The 18392-nt window shown below is 36.0% G+C and overlaps 1 protein-coding gene across 1 annotated transcript in view; it reads left to right on the top strand.

The window, feature by feature from the left end:
- Positions 1-18392, top strand: part of LOC100356485 (protocadherin-15) — a 1660811-nt gene that overhangs the window by 1162000 nt on the left and 480419 nt on the right. The window contains 1 exon segment of the mRNA XM_070057681.1: positions 9691-9810. Within this exon segment, the coding sequence (XP_069913782.1) occupies positions 9691-9810 (120 nt within the window).

Here is an 18392-nt window from a genome sequence, read left to right as displayed (position 1 = left end):
AATACATTGTTTTACAGATGAGATAGTGCAAGAATAGGGAAACATTAATCAGTTTGTCTAAGATCTCACTACTAATAAGCAGCATATCTAAGGCAGAAGCCAAGGTATCCTCACACCAAAATTGAGTGCTGGTCAAATTCATGAAGCAAGAGAATGAATGATAAGGCTCATAAAGAGAAAAGACTATGCAATTTAAGTGATTCATGTTTATTCTCCATATTTAAAATAAGGTTTTCTGGACAACAGAAGAGTGAATGGACAATTAATATTAATAAAAAGACTATTTTTTTAAAAAATGGTTATACTTGATTTTGGATATAAATTTCATTGATTCAGTTTAGTACAACCATATTCTAGGTAGAACATTATGAGGAAAAAGAACATCCTTTTGGGTCATCATTTCTAATTTTGGGTCACTTCTCACAAGTAAAATTACAGAACATTGATTTCTAATATGCTTGGTTTCCTCAATTAAAAATGAATAATAGTTTAGAAAAATACCTAAAATTGTACACAGTTATGGAGTCTTGTGCATGTTTTGATCTCTTGTATACATTTTGTAATGTTTTAATTCAAGGTCAGCGCAGTGATTTCAGCAAACATTTGCTATTTCTTTGTAGTGAAGAAGTTCAAAATCCATTCTTGTAGCATTTTATAAGTCTCCGGTAGATTGTCATCTGTGCTCACACTAATACACACAGAACACCAGAACTTATCTCTCCTACCTAACTATAACTTAGAATCCATTAATCAATGTTCCCCCATCCCTCCGTCCGACACTTTCCAGTCGCTGTTAATCATTATAGTAGTTTCAACTGCTATGAGATCAAAACTTTCAGATTCTGCATATAAATGGGCTCATGTGGTACTTGTGTGTGTGTCTCATTGATGTCCCTTCAAATAATGACCTCCAGTTCCACCCATGTTGTCATGGAAACATTTTATCTGTTTCATGAATGAATACTATTTAGTTGTGTGTATGCTGTTCTGTCCAACATTTTGTTTATCTGTTCATCTACTGAGAGATACTTAAGTCATTCCTGTATCCTGTATACTGTGAATTTTGCTCTAGTAAACATGGGTCTGGAGTTGTTTCCTTAACAGATGCATTTCATTTCCTCTGGATACACACCCAGTAATCATAAAATAGTTTTCTTTCTAATTCTCTGAATAATCACCATATTTTTTCCATGATGGTTAAACTTTTTTGCATTCATACCCAAAGTATACAGAGGGATAAAAAGTATACAAAGGTTCTCTTATCTCCATATCCTTAACAATATTCATTTTTTATGTTAGCCTTCTCACTGGAAGGAGGTGATCTCATTATAGTTTTAATTTGATTAATGATTGTTAGTCATTAATGATTAATGATGTTGAATAAATTTTCATGTACAGGGGCTGGTGTTGTTGCATAGTAGGTTAAGCCACTGGCTGCGACACCAGCATCCCATGTGAGTGCTTGTTTGAGTGCTAGCTGCTTCACTAATGACCCAGCTCCCTGTAAATGTGCCTGGGAAAGTAGCAGATGATGGCCCAATTACTTGTGTCCTCCCAACAATGTGGGAAACCCAGATGAAGCTCTCAGCTCCCATCTCCCACCTGCCCGGCCCCAGCTAATGCTATTCTTAGGGAGTGAACAAGAAGAAAAAAAGATTCTTTCTCACTCTTGGGTGTTCTCACTGTCTCTCAACTCTGCATTTCAAATAAATTCGTAAATCTTCTTTTAAAAAAGAATTCATGTACCTGTTGGCCATTTTCATGTTTTGAGAAATATATTTATATCTATTGCTCTTTTGAATTTTTAAATTTTATTGTATCACAATTGTAAATTAGATGATCACATTTTTTTACCGAGTTTTTAAAATTCCTTATAAATTTCCCTTGTCAGATAATATAGTTGGTAAAGATTTCCTCCTATCCTGTAGGTGGTTACTTAAATTTGTTGATTATTTTCTTTGCTGTGCAGAACATCTTTTATTTGATAAACTCCATTTGTCCATTTTTGCTTTTTATTCCTCTGCTTTTGAGGACTGATCCAAAAATATCCTTGCCAATATCCATGTCCTGAAACATTTCTCCTTTATTTTATTCTAGTTATTTTATAATTTCAGATCTTCAATTTATGCCTTTAATCCATTTTGACAAGATTTTTTATAAGCTGAGAGAGAGGTCTAGTTTCATTCTATTGTACATGAATATACAATTTTCTCCACACCATTTATTGAAGAGAATGTCCTTTGCCCAGTGCATGTTCTTATCAGCTTTGTTGAAAGTCAGTTTGCTGCAGATGCGTGGGTTTTCTTTCAGAGTTTCTATTCTGTTTCGTTGGTCAATATATTTATTTTTGTGCTAACTACATTCTATATTTTAAACATGTAGCTTTTTTGATTAATTTAGTCACATAGTATAATGCCTCTTGTTTTCTGCTTTTTGCTTAAGATTTTTGGCTATTTGGAGTTATATTTACAAATTTTAGGACTTTTACCTCTTTTTGTAAAGAATATTATTGGTGTTTTGATATGCATTGCTTTAAGTATTTAAATTGACTTGAATAGTATGCACACTTTAAAAATGTTGATTTAAAATTATTGATGACAGTGTATTCTTATTTTATTTGATTATTTTACCATGCTACTCATTTTATCATACTATAAATACAAAATTATTAATATTAGCAATATTATTTTAAGGATACCTAGCAGTTATTCTAAGAAGAGTGGTAAAATAAAATAAACTTAAATAAAGATTTTACCCAACATAAATGCTGAAAGGTGAGATAATCAGGTAGGTATATATGTGAGCATGGGATGTCCTTTCATTTCTGTGTGGTTTCTCAATTTCTTTGATCAATGTTTTGTTGATATCATTCATTTCTTCAGTTAAATTTAATTTTGGATAGATTTGTGTGTGTGTGTGTGTGTGTGTGTGACTATTGTAAATGAGATTTCCTCTTCAGATAATTTGTTATTGCATGTAGAAAAACTGATTTTAGTATGCTGATCTTTCTGATGTGAATTTTTGAATTTATTCTAGTTCTTTTGGTGGATCTTTAAGGATTTATATATATAGAATCATGTCAGTAAGCCATGAAATTGGACTTCTGCCTTTCCCATTTGGATGAATTTTAATAATACAGTTTCTTAGAGTAGTTAGTGATGATTTAGAATTCCAATATTGTAAAATGAAACTCACTGAATGTGGCCTGCAGAATTAAAACTAGCAATCTCCACTTTCATACAGTCTACAATCATGTTTCCCAAAATATTGTTTCCAGGTAAAATACACCTACCTGATTATCTCACCTTTCAGCATTTTTGTTTGGTAAAACCTTTATTAAAGTTTATTTTATTTTACCACTCTTCTTAGAATAACTGCTAGGTATCCTTAAAATAATATTACTAATATTAATAATAATTTTGTATGTATAGTATGATAAAATGAGTAGCATGGTAAAATAATCAAATAAATAAGAATAAATACGTTGTCATCCCATGACTCATAAATATAGTTTTCAATCTTCTTTCTGTTTATTTTCCTTATGACAGACTTTTCAATGGCAAATCAAAATATTCTACTTGGTTCATTTCAGACTTTGTGAGATTAATAACCAGGAAGCACTATTCAGTGCAACATAATGGGATACTGTCAAAATATATTTCTATGTCTCAACAAATAATAATATAGATGTGATTGTAGGAGAAGGATGATGCAGCATCAAAATTGAAAGTTTAAAAAGGCAGATGTGCTTATGCACACACACACACATATACACCTTTAACAATATAAACATGACATATTGGGTTTTTCATATTTGCTACGTTTTCATGTGTTAGTTTTTTTTAGGAGAGACAAAAGATGGACTATATAAGAATTTATATTATATATTACGTAAGTGTGTGCATACAATTTAGTGGTTTATAATATATGTTGTATAGTTTATGTAAATACTTACCTATTTTTTCTATGTCAATAATGAGCAAGCTACATAGGAGAAGCCCATTAAGATCTTTATCTTTTGGTGTGTATTTCCTTTAAAATAGAGTGCTCTTCTGCATATCCATTTTACCATCAACACTGGAAATTTCATGAAAATTATTTATAATATCAATAACACTACAATATTATTTACCAGCAGATATCATTCAAAATTTGCTGGTTTTGATAAGATCCTTTATAGGTCAAGAATTCAATCTAGAATGAGAAGTTGCATTTGTTTAACTTGTCTTTCTGATTTCAGTCTTAGCGGTCTGTCAGTACTTCCTGACTTTGATGACTTAACTACTTTAACAGGAGCATGACTGTTTACAAACTGTTTCTAAATTTGGACTCACTTCATATGTCTTCACACCTTATGCACTCGGCAGAGCTACTACAGAAGTGATAATGTTATTTATAGACCTTCGGAATTCAGGACAGTAGTAGCTTTTAACACTTACATTCCCTTTTAGCTTTTGCTATTATATTTACTAGTTATTTTGTACTTAAGGATTAAAGTTATTTTGTGAAGAGTATTTACTTAAAGTATTTTTAAATATTTTTTCATAATCAAACTTTCACCCTTAATTTCTGTTATTTATAAATGTTGATTTGTTGGGATGCCATTTAGGAAATTATAAATTACTGTAGTTGAGAATATTTTATTCCTTCTTCCTTTGGTAATGTTAACACTTATCTATTGAATGCTTTTTCAGGCTTTATCCAGTGTTGTAGCAATAGAGGATTGACTATGAATAGAAAGGTTAACACACTGAAATCACAGTGAATTTTGGAAATGATGAAAAACTGCGCTTGAAAACTAATCTGTTGTTAGTAGTATTACTTACGTGAAATTGTTTTTTTTTTTTAATGTAAGAACTGGCTAAATAGAATTTCTTTATCTTTTGTAAAATAATTCAAATACATTTTTCCTTCTGTCCAAAAATAATTGATCATTGATGGAATAAGTCATCAAAATTGCAACAGCTCATATTACCTTTGAAACTTGAGTTTTGTTATTTACCAATGGTTATTTCTTTCCCCTTTATGTTTTCTTAGTTTATTAATATTAATATGAGATTCAACAGCAATATTTTACATAGTTTTTAAGAATAAATTCTTTGCAATCAAAAATCTATGCTACAAACCTGATCCACCCAGTGTTAGAATTATGACATATGGCAAAATCTCTTTGTTAATGATTGCTTAACTACACAATAAGTATACTTACAAAAACTATGGAATAAACCTCCATTGAGTATTCAGAGTGGTAAGGCTTTTAAATTTCCTAGTATAGGGTTTAGCCATCTGTTATTGCAACTCGTCTTTACTTTGGAAATAAACTTAAGAATTAATGTAAAGTTTGAAAATCAAGGGGTTCTCCAAACATATGTAGAGATTATTTATTAACAGGCAGTAATTAGTGAAATACTATTCAAGCTATATAAAATGTGTAAAACAATAAATAACTCTATTAATGATCATATTGCCATATAGAGTCATTTATTCTCCCATCCACGAACTTACAGGCTCAACCCTGCTTAGACAAAATGAGATTAGGCATATTCAGGGTGGTCTGACCATAGACTAAGTCATTTAGTCTTTTACACATTTTGTTTAGATTTTCTTTACAACTTCTATATAAAATTAAGTCATTTTTCATAAAACATAACTGATACAAATTAAATACAGTCTTTAGAATCACGCTACGTGGAAATTGCTTGAACTCCAGAGCCATTGCTCTCTATATAATTTCTTGGAAGAGACAGCACTAGTATTTTATGTGAAGCACACAGAAGCATCTGAAGATAGAGGAGAAGCCTAAGCTCTAGTACTCTTATCTGTTCCCAGTTTTCCCCTCAGCAGATCAGACATACAGTCCCTGGGAATCAGGAAAGAGGAAGGGAGGAAAAGAGCGAGATTACAGAAGGCATAGAACCACCTGTGACGACATTTTGCACTTTAAGCATGTAAGTGGGAATCAATCATTCAGCTGCTTTAAAATATTCAAGTACTCAAAACTCAACAGCTTCCTCATTCAATAAGTTCATATACATATAAATTGCTCTTCAGGTTTTAGTAAAGATAGATAGAGCTACATATTACTCTCTATAAGAATATTTTTCTTATTTTCTACATAACTTTTTAAAAAATTCTTCAGAAGTTATCTTCAATATTAATTTTCTAATCTCATGATAAAAAATGGAGTCAAGATTTTTAACACAGGTACAAAAATTATGTTAGAGGGAATATAAAGAACAATACTGAAGCACACAATAACATACATGTGTCTAAAGACAAAAACAGTAAGAAAATTTTCAGAAAAGATTACACATTTTACTGAAGTCCAAAAAGGCAGACAAAATGAAGCTATCGTGGTTGAAATACAAAATACTTACAGGGCCAGTGCTGTGGCGTACTAGGTTAATCCTCCGCCTGCAGCACCAGCTTCCCATATGGGCGCCAGGTTCTAGTTCCGGTTGCTCCTCTTCCAGTCCAGCTCTCTGCTGTGGTCTGGGATAGCAGTAGAAGATGTCTCAGGTGCTTGGGCCCCTGCACCCACATGGGAGACCAGGAAGAAGCACCTGGCTCCTGGCTTCAGATCAGTGCAGCTCTGTAACTCTACCAGTCAAATAAATAAATAAAATCTTAAAAAAATACTTGCATCTGGCATGATGGTCTCTAAAGGGATGTAAGTGATCTTTATAGAGTGATAGAGATATTCTCTATTTCATTTTTGGTAATGATTTTCTTGGGTACAAACAAATGTTAAAATATTGTTTGACAGTTTGACAATACTCAAACTGAGTACTCTGTTTTTCTTTTATGTAAATTATATTTCAGTAAATTATTGTTTCTTGGGATATTAAATAGATAATTATAATTCTTCTTATTTTTAAGGACAGAATTCAAATGCATAGTTTATTTGGGTAAACGCTTGAATAAAACAAATGTTAGATATATGGATTAATATGAAACTGGCATAATGGTCATATAAACAGTGCTCTGGCTTATAATAAGTTCTCAATAAATAATCAAAGATTCAATGACAATGTGGCTTTATCATTGTGAGAAAAAGCTGAATTTGTCAATCTAACACTAGTTATTGCATGACAACAAATTCAAGTCTGTTTCATTTGTGGAGAACAATTTGATTTTTCAGGTCTGTAACTACTTTTATAGCATACAAGGGTACTTCAAGAAAAATTAAGAAGTAAAAGAATAATAGGTGAGGGAAGAATGAGTATAAGAAACTGGCACATGCAATTGTCAAGGCTGACTTTAAGACATTTCTCCAGCAGCTTTTCTTCAGCAAGGCCCTCCAATTCTGTTCACATTGACGTTTTTAACTTTCACAAATGAAGGAGAACATGTAGTATTTATCTTTTCTACGTCTGGCTTATTTCACTTCATATAATGTCCTCTAGTATTCATTTTGCCTCAAATGACAGGGTTTAATTCCTTTTTTATTGCTTAATAATATTCCATTGTGTAAATATTCCACGGCATTTCATTATTGTACCCAAATATTTGTTGTCATGTAGAAACATGAGACCATAGCAGATATTAAACTGACATAATTGTAAGGAGACTTTGGTACTCAAAATTACAGTGTCACTGCTGCCAGTGAGATTATTCATCTTTCTCAACATTGTAGTCAAAGGGAACAACATACTACTTGGTGCTGAATATAAAGTTGGTCTGCTTGCAGGTGCTTGTAATATGATTGCATCTCTATATGGTTTTATATATAAATTAGAGGCAGAGACAAAGCAAGAGAAAGCGACAGAGCTCCAGTGTGCTGGTGTACTCCCCAAATGTTTAAGATGGCAGAGCTGGGGGCCAGCTCTGTGGCTCACTTGGTTAATCTTCCACCTGAGGTGCCGGCTTCCCTTATGGGTGCCGGGTTCTAGTCCTATGGGCTGCTCCTTTTCCAGTCCAGCTCTCTTCTGTGGCCTGGGAAGGCTGTGGAGGATGGCCCAAGTGCCTGGGAGACCAGGAGGAGGCACCTGGCTCCTGGCTTTGGATCGGCGCAGTGTAATGGCCATGGCGGCCCTTTAGGGTGTGAACCTATGGAAGGAAGACCTTTCTCTCTGTCTCTCACTGACTATAACTCTGTCAAAAAAGATGGCAGAGCTGGCAACTCCATCTGGATCTCTCAAGTGGATAACAAAAACCTAATTCCTTGAGCCATCACTGCAGCTTCTCACAGTGTCCACATGAGCAGGAAGCTGTAGTGAAGAACCAGAGCTGAGAGTCAAACTCAAGCACTCTGATGTGGGATGTGAGCATTGTAAACCCGAGACCCTAACCACTAGCCTGCATGCCCACTGTATTGGTTTTATTGGTTTTATTTTATTCACTAAAATTCTGCAGACAGTTTTCTTGTAGGAAAAATAACAAGTTTTGGGATGAAACATACTTCATAGTAAACTTTGCATGTATACTCTCCTTTTCTCTGCTGTTTATGTAAACATTTTCTTTTGCATGCTCATTGAGGAATTTGCTTTCTATAGCTTATTTTTTGTCACAATAATTGAGCTTGTGGGTTTCAGATATAGCATTTAAGAGCTGTAACTTAAAAAACCATGGTATACATTTCAGACATGGTCAAATAGAAGGTGACATCAAAATAAGTTGAAATTTAAGGAGTACAGTTGCAGCTAAATTTTGAGGAATAGGAAGGGAGAGAATTGAGAAAAAAATTACTTCATTAAGAGTACAGTATACATAGACGTACAAGGAAGAGAAAATACATAGTTTTGCAATGGAGACCAGTATGAACTAAGGCTAGGCATTTAGAAATGGCCTAACACAAAATCATACTTTTATATGCCACACACAGTATATTGTGTTTCTGTTTGCATCCAAAATGAAAAGATGTGGCCATCTTTGCAATTCCTGTCACTTGATGGCTTTCTATTCAACCAAGATTACAAGGAACTGAAGAGACTCCCAAATTTCTCCTCTGAGAAACATTCATTTTTCTCAATTTCTCTCCCTAAAACTTGCCGTTTGCATGAAATTAACATTGCTGTCTCTAAATTGGTTTTTGATATAAAAATAAGTGAACTTCCTCATAATATTAAGGTAATGGACTACATCAAAAATGTTTAAGGGGGAGCACAGATGCTTTTTCTCCATAGGTGTTAAGATGCTAATGACTATACATTGGTTAAAAAAGTGCTTTATACTGAATCAGAGGCTTGTATTTACACAAATCTAGTTGGAAATTTCAGACATTAAAAGAATACCTATGGGGCCTAGCATTGTGGCACAGCAGGTTAAGTCACAGCCAACATCCTATATGGGCGCTTGTCTGCCCCACTTCCAATCCAGTTCCCTGCTAATGCACCTGGGAAAGCAGTGGAAGATGTGCCAAGTACTTGGGGCCTTGTCACCTGTGTGGAAGACCCAAATTGAGTTCCTGGATACTGGCTTCTGCCTAGCCCAGCCCCAGCCATTGTACCATTGTGGCCATTTGCAGGGTGAAGCAACATGGGAGATCTCTCTGTCTCTCATTCTTTCAGTAACTCTGCATTTCAGTAAAACACACACATGTTAAACAAAAAAAAATGTAAAGTTGTAAGTATTTTTTGAAATGCTTCAGTTTTGTGGTTGTGTAACGAAGCACTGGCTTTGTGCTGGAACACTTCTGATGTGCAGCTGATTAAATGAAAATTGACGGCTTTTCATTTGCTTCCCTTTCAGCTTACCCCAGTTGGCACCACAATATTTACAGGATTTTCAGGAGACAATGGAGCTACTGACATAGATGATGGCCCAAATGGACAGATAGAATACGTTATTCAATATAATCCAGATGATCCGGTATGTAAATACCTCTAAGTAACAGGATTCCACTATGAAGAATAAAATTAATGCTTATTTTAGCCGCAAAATATTACATTATTCTATTAGTTTGCAGAACCCCATTCATAATGAAAATCTTATTAGAAATTAGAATGAAATTGTTTTATAATACTACTTTGTACATGGTAATTTTTGGCAGTATTTTCAGGGGAAAGTTTAAGAAACATTTCTTTATACGCGTAAGATGCTGTCTCTACTAAATTCACATTATATTTGTGGACTCCCAGGTGTTCTGAGTTTTCTACACAAATCATTGTTAGTGATATAACCAGTGTGATGCATATGCTTTATAGAATTTGATAATTAATAGCAACAATCTCACAATACCACATTATGCAAACTCACACCACATGCATTTCTGGTGTGGAAAAGACTTTAAGTGTCCAGTCAACCACCATTAAAGCCAAACCACAGCAGAGGGAGAAGCCAGTAGCTGTATTACAGGGAAAACATGACAAAGAGGAGATCTAGGTTCTTGTCTCAAAGAATTCTCTTGAGGACAAGGCAGAGAGCAAAGCAAGATTGATTTAGGACAGCAACCTCCTGCCACAGCAGCCAACAAGGGGCTCCAAGAAAGGCAGACCTGAGAAAATGAAGTGGAGTCTTTGAAGCACAATTCAAGGAACAAGCAAAGAGTGGGGAGAAATCCCATCCAGAGGCCAGAATGTAATCCTGTTGCACTGCTCAAGATAAAACGAAACAGCCTTAAGAAGGGTAGAATAGGTCATTTCTTTCTATTTCTATTTCTCATGGCAAGACTAGACTCATAAGGGTGAGATCCACACTTTTGTCTTGCTAAAGGTAGCTTTTGAGGATAAATATTTTCATGCACTCTTAAAAAGACTTCCCCCCTTTTTCTCATTCTGATAGGGACCTGACCTAACTGCCTCTTAGTGTATCTATCTCCTCACAGCTGTAGGCCTTTTCTTATTTTGCTTCTTCCTTCTTTCTCCTCCTCCTCTACCTCTCTTTCTCCTTCCCCCTCCCTTTGCCTCCTCTCTCCTCCCCCTCTTCTCCCTCTTTCACCTCCTCCTCCTGCCCCCTCTTCTGTCTCTTCCTCCTCCACCCCTTCTGTCTCTTCCTCCCCCCACCTCATCCTTCCTCCTCTCTCTCCTCTCTCCTCCTTTCCTCCCTCCTCCCTATTCCTCTCTTCTCCTCCCCCTTCCTCTCTCCTACTCCCTCTCACCTCTTCCCTCCTCCTCCCTGCTTCTCCCTCCTTCTCCCCGTTCTCCCTCCTTATTCCTTCTCCTCTTCTTCCTCCTCCCCCCTTTTTTTTCCATCAGACCAGAGATTATTACATTGTGTTTTAAATCATGATCTCCTTTCTTCAAGCAATGTAAATAATACAAAATAACATAAAAAACAGAAAGATTCAGAATTATTTACCTTAATGTAGACCTGAAATCTTATCTGCCATTCTCCCCCTATTTTTCCGAAGTAATTTCTTGGGATACCATGGCCTCCCAAACAGTTTTAAAACCACTTCTTTAGTGAGATTAATCATTTTACACTTATCTTTTTATGTTTAATATAAGCATATAAACTGGTAAAGTTAACATTATACTCTGAATTTTCTCCTTTTTATGTCTTACATTTAAAATAAAAACCAAAAAAAAAAGTTAAAGAAAAAAGGACTATATAGCTCACAAGGACTGAGAATTCAGGACAAGATGTGCTTTATAAACTTATTGTGAGTTAAGTGAATCATAAAGTCATTCGTCTTCCCATTGCAAAGACATTGGTTAGGAGCAGCATCACTCTGTGCAAGAAAAGGAGCTAGAGTGATCTGTCCAATATTATCTGGCCACTGCTAGGTTTTGCCATCCAATTTCAGGGCAACATGTGTTCCAACTCTTATGTGTTGTGTTTCAATGAAACAGTTGTGCGACATGTGTTAAAGTTGCCAACAAATACAGGATAAAAATGAAAAGAGAAAATGCATGCAGGTTAGAATGGTTAAGGGAAGCAGTTGAAGTCATTTGGTTTATTTACACTTTTCTCAAAGTAAACTCTGAATGTGCTTGTCAGCAGAAGAAATGAAACCATGGGTTGGGAACTTGCTGAGTATGTGAGACTGAAGAGTAGTATGTGGGAATGGTCATACAAGAAATGAAGCCTTCTAGACCAGAGAGACAGCAGGGGAGCAAAAGACAAGAGAAATGCTTTTCAAAACAGTAGTCAGAAATAGTTAACTGTGTTTTCTGTTTCTAAACTATTCACTTAGCTTACTCTTTAAAGATTTTCCTTAACAATTAATTATATGAGTATGCTATGTTTCTAACTTACATTTTTGGCCATTTCCTAATCCTTACTTCCCAAAATTAAACAAAAAATGAAATCAGTCAATATAGAATGATCAGTGTATGTATTTTAGGGAAATAAATGTTGCATTACATTGCAAAAAAAAACCCCAAAAACATATAAATAAATATATACTCAAGGTTTAGATTATAGTTGAGACAGAAATACACAAATTATCTTTTTAGAATTTTAGTATTTTGTGAGGATGAAATTCCTTGTTAGCTGTGCAGAAATTCTTTCTGAATGCTTTCTCCTTTTAATGATTTATGGGTTTAGCAACAAAAACAAGTGCTTTTTATTACCTACACAGGGATAAGTGAACTCAGTGGAAACCTCAACACCAGCTGCTTTTCTTTTAGAAACTCTGAAGGAAATACCTGATTATTTTTACGTACTACCATTTTTATAACTCTAGTGATTTTTTGTTCTCATAACAGCGTGATGTTCTTTTTTTCATTTAAAATATTTATTTTATTGACTCATTTGAAAATCGATGTGACAGAGAGAGAGGGAAAGATTAGAGAGATGGAAAAATCTGTCACCTGGTTTACTTCCCAAACAGCCACAACAGCCAGAGTAGGGTCAAGAGGGAGCCAGGAGACAGGAATTCCATCTGGGTTTCTGACATGGGTGTCAGGGTCCCACGTACTTGGGTTATTCCCTGCTGCCTTCCTAAGCAGGTTAGCAGGAAGTTGAAGCAAAAGTGGGACAGTCAGTACTCAAATTGGTACCTGATATGGGATGCTGACAATATAGGTAGTGGCTTAACCTGCTGTGCCACAACACTAGCTCCTCTGGCTTATGTTTTAATGTCAAAATAATGTGGAGCAAACACTATTTATCTGGGAAATGTGAGTAATTCTAGCTTTTGTAATCATGATTATAATTTCTTTCAGATTAGTCTCACACTGTAAAGTAAATGGTAGAAAACAGATTGGTCGGTCTTACTTAAATAATCGCAGTATGCTTGCTTGTTTTCATCTAGCTTACAATTTATGATTCAGTTTGCAGTATCAGATATTAGTAATCTGAAATTTCATTTGACTCACATTTTCTCTGACCACAAATTATTTTAAACAATTTTTGAGCCAGTATCTAAAATCATGAAATTTCTTTTGAATCTACCTTTCTCTCCTCTCTTGAGAAGCAAAATCGTAATACTGATCCTGATTTTCAGTCAGATGGTCATTAGCTAAAATTGAACTGTACCATTCAAGTGGTAAATATGTCCACTTAGACCACAGTTGCTTTACTCATCTACGTTATCTACATGACCCTTATAATCATTTGCAAATATTACTCCTGCCTTATAGTAATGCACAAATATTTAAAAATAATTATTTCCATTGCCTGAAACACTGCTTCTAGTGTTTCTGATCAGAAATCACTGGGGATTTGAATCATGATTCTTGTACATAAAGTAAAATATTTCTCTGGCTGTTTTCAACTTAATTTTTAATGCTGACTACTTGTAATTTGCATAGAAAGATGTAGTATTCATTATAATTATCTTTTTTGGAGAGTTTGCTAAGTTTTTTGAATTTATGAATAGATATGTTTCGCAAATTAGAGAAATTATCAGTCCTGATTTTGTCAATGTTTGCATGCTGATGTGCCTCTGAGATGCTTATCTCTGGCACTCCCATTAGTGGCATCCTACTCATTTTGATATTGTTCCTTAGGCCCCTAGGTCTCTGTTAAAAGTTTTTTTTAATATATTATAATCAATGTTCTGTAAACTGGATGTATATTTTTAAAGATTTATCTATTTGAAGACAGAGATACAGAGAGGCAGAGAGAGATGTCTTCCACCTGGTGGCTCACACTCCAGATGGCTGCATGGCTGGAGCTGGGCAGATCTGAAGTCAGGGACCAGGAGCTTCTTCCGGGTCTCCCGTGTGGGTACAGGGTCCGAAGGACTTGGGCCATCTTGTACTGCTTTCCCAGGCCACAGTAGAGAGCTGGATTGGAAGCAGAGCAGCTGGGACTTGAACTGGTGCCCACATGGGATGCCAGCACTGCAGGAGGCGGCTTTACCTGCTATGCCACAGCGCCAGCCCCAAAACTGGACATTTTGTTTGTTAAGATTTATTTATTTATTTGAAAGTGAGAGTTACACAGAAAAAGGAGAGGCAGAGAGGGAAAGAGAAGTCTTCCATCTGCTGGTTCACTCCCCAAATGGCTGAAACGTCCAGAGCTGAGCCAATCCAAAGCCAGGAGCCAAAAACTACTTCTGGGTCTCCCACGTGGGTGCAGGGGCCCAAGGACTTGGGCCATCTTCTACTGCTTTCCCAGCCCATAGCAGAGAGCTGGATCAGAAGTGGAGCAGCCAGGACTTTGTATTAGCACCCATATGGGATGCTGGCACTGCAGGCAGCGTCTTTAGCCCTATGCCACAGCGCTGGCCCCCAAACTGGGTATTTTTAATTGACCTATAGTCAAAGTCACTGCATATTTTTTTTTGCCCCATCTATTTATTGGTAAACCTATTCAATGGTATTTTGTTTATGGTTTTAATTTCAGATTTTATATTCTTCAGGCCCTTTTTTCATATTTCTGTAGTTTGTATCTTTGCTGATAAGTGCAATGTTTTCGTTTATAGTAAGGATTTTATTTCATCCTTGGATAGCTATAATAGCTATTTAAGTATTCTTTTCTGCTTGTTCCAACATTATTCTTCCTTGATTGTCTGTCATCTTGAAAAGACAGCATATCTCCTGCTTTATGTCAACTTGTTTTGTACTATATCCTGGTTATTGTAAATGTTGGATCATAGAGAGACTCTTTGGTTATATTTTCTGAGTAGTGTTTGTTAATCATTGAGTTGTATATCAGACAACCTGATTGAATTCAGACTGAAAATTAAGAATCTGAGTGCAGCTCAAATCTCCAGTCAGTTTATTTTGTTTCTTAGTTGATTTGCTTTTAGTCTGCCCCAGGCAAGTGTGTGTTAATGGTTAACCAGAGATTTGGAAACTCACAGTTCATAAGTGGAATTTTGTTCTCCGTGTTCTTTCTACCAGATTCTTTCCAATATTGTCCCTTTTGGCTTCCATCACCTTTGATAATTCCCAAATCCAATTCCTGATTGTTCAGGCAAGAAAGATGGCAGGCTTTGTATCATCACTTTAACTATTCTCGCGTAGTGCAAAAACTCAGCCGTCCCTCAAAACAACTGCCATAAGACAGGACTCTCACCCATGTCATCTCTTTATCCAAGTGTCTGCTCCCTTTGGAGTATGCCTACTTTGTTTTTCTCTCTGGGGAAGTCAAACACTTTTTTTGGTGGTGGTGGGGAGGTGTTTAAGAATTGGTAGATGCTATTTGTGAAAGGATTGGTTCAAGTATGAATACTTATATTAAAGAAAAGACTTTAATTCCCAAAGAGTTCCTGTCCACATATCTTTAGAAGACTTGTGTTTTTAGTCTTTTCGCGTTTTGAACCATCCTGACTTTCCTAAATACTGGGTAATACTAAGGGTGATGGCAGCATTTCACAGTTTTAACTACAAGGAAAGGCTCACGTGTTCATTCCGTCCATAACTGTGAATCTGTAGTAATACACTGTCAGCTGGTTCAGCACCTGCCCTCGTCTGTAATCAAACAATAACGTTTCATATCTGCCTCATACCATGTTGTCTCTAAGAAGGGAAGAATTAGAGAAGGCATTGGAAATTGAGCTCCGTTCTGGTCTTTATGAACATTGAGGCTAATGCTTTCCAGTACACATGGGTACCATTGTGCAGGCGTGTTCCTAAAGTATTTAAGAATACAGCATATAAAATCACATCATAATTATCAAGTTCAAGACTCAGCGAATGTTGTAAGGACCAATTATCAGTACTGTTTATCACTACCAATCCTTCCAACAAGACTTTAGGGGCAGCAGAATGTATAGCTTATCTGCTGCTATATAGCCAGTTACCACACTTAGTGACTTTAATAATACAGTATTATTTTCTCGCACAGTTCATGACATGTGTAAACAATTTACTTAGCATGGGACAGGCTTAAATGGACCTTGTGCTTCAGCTCTCACAAGATTGCAATGAACGTGCTAGCCAGATTATGTCTCATACGGAGACTTGACTAAAGCTCCACTTCCAATTAAATCAGATTGCTGACAGAATTACTTTATGTAAGGTTGTAGAACAGAGCCTCTTGCTGGTCTGCTGGCTAGAGGCAGCTCTCAAATTTCAGAAGCTACCCTCAGCTCCTCTCTGTGTGGTCTAACCCAACAGGGCCACTTGGTTCATCAAGGGGAGTAAGGCTAGTCTGTTAGGAAGACCGAGCTTTGTGTAATATAATGTGATCATAGAGTGACAACCAGTCACCAAAGTCATATTTTACTGATTGAAAACAAGTCAGAGGTCCTGCCAATGATTAAGTGAAAGAGATTACACAAAAATATAAATTGCTTAATAGGAGGCAGGGACTAAAAATACTGTCTGTCAAACATGATATAATGTCCAATGTTTTTATAGTAATTTTGAATGTGATTTAAACAGAATTACTTTGAAAAGGTGCTTTTTTATTTAATAAATGTGAATTTACAAAGTACAACTTGTGTATTGTTGTGGCTCCCCCCCCAACCTCCCTCCCTCCCGCGGCCCTCCCCTCTCCCACTTCCTCTCCCATCCCACCCTTCATCGAGTTTCATTTTCAATTACCTTCATATACAGAAGATCAACTTAGTATACACTAAGCAAGGATTTCAACAGGCTGCCCTCACACAACTGCACAAGGTATAGGGTATTGTTTGACTAGTAGTGTTGTTTTTAAGTTTCCTAGTAAAACACATTAAGGACAGAGATCCTACATGGGGAGCCTGTACCCAGTGACTCCCATTGTTGATTTAACAATTGGCACTCTTATTTATGGCGTCAGCAATCACCCGAGGCTCTTGCCATGAGCTGTCTAGGCTATGGAAGCCCCTTGAGTTCACCAGAAAAGGTGCTTTTAAATTGTTTTTCTACAAACCATACAAAATAGAGGCAGTGCAGGTTCTATTCTGATTTTAAATTATGATAAATTGAAGATGGCCATTTCGTTATTATGCACTTTCTTATTTTATCTGTGATGTCTTTATGAAAAGGATGAACAATTTACTGGAAATGCAAAGTGAGGAAAGATGGGACACTTTTACTATTGAAAATCATAAAATGTCAATGACTCAAAATGTTGCACTATTCACCATAACAAGCCCTTTTATTCAGTCTGTAAACAAAATCATAATAGTTAAAATTGAGTCTTTCATTTTTCTTTTTTCCATTACAATTCAAATGATCTTCTAATAGAAATAAGGAAAAAGTTTGGGCATAGAGATGCTGAATTGATTCACCTAATTTAAAGCACAAATCCATGTATTTATGGAAAATTTCTGGTTCTTTTTCTCTTTGGAGACTTGCCAGGAATGTACTTCTCTTACTTGGAGGAAACTACTTGCTTCAACTAGTGAAATATGACCTCAAAGGACCAGTGCACAGGACAATATTTCCCTTCCATTGCAGGTGTTAGTAGAAAAACATGTAGGGAGGAAACATCCATTAGCCAGAGTGCCTGAATGATGAAAACAAGGAGAAATAATTTTCTGATATGCTGTGTTAGATGTGTATAGCGATAAAATGTGGGGACAGTGTTCCAGAAGCGTATCCTATTATTTCTCTTATGTCAAAAGAAAGTAATGTAGTTAACACTTCATTATAAGAGCCTTTCAAACAGTTGTTAAGAAAAACGACTATTCAGTGACACTTGTGTAACCATGGTAAGGAACGCTTTTGTTCTGGACTATAGGAATAGGGATGTTTGAGGGTCCTTTAGTGGAGGGTTTGAAGCTGGGATCAACTGCAAATACAGGAGGGAAAAGTAGAAATTGCTAGCCAAAGACCAGTGTGGGGATCTATGGATGAAAAACAACTGAGAGTAGACATCAGAGGTAAGGGAGAGTTTGCATAAACCAGCCTAAGAGGAACCTAGCTGAAGATAGGCCAAGGTGATCATATAACACCTGAGGGAGGTGGAGGATAAGGAATCTGATCAGGTGCCCGGTGGGATCAGATACTCAGTGTGAGGGATTTTTGCTATACTGACATAGCAGGCATCTTTGCTAAAAATTGATTTTTACAAGGGAAAGTATAGATGGGTCTAGGAGAAGATTCAGAAGACTGACTGCGAAGAATCCTTATCTACTTCTGTCCTGCTCAAGGAAAAAGAATCCTTTATTGTGAACACTGTCAGTC

The sequence above is a fragment of the Oryctolagus cuniculus genome, chromosome 15 (genome assembly GCF_964237555.1).
Source record: "Oryctolagus cuniculus chromosome 15, mOryCun1.1, whole genome shotgun sequence".
NCBI lineage: Eukaryota > Metazoa > Chordata > Mammalia > Lagomorpha > Leporidae > Oryctolagus > Oryctolagus cuniculus.
Note: the sequence above shows the minus strand (reverse complement) of the source record. Positions and strands in the feature narration are given on the sequence as shown.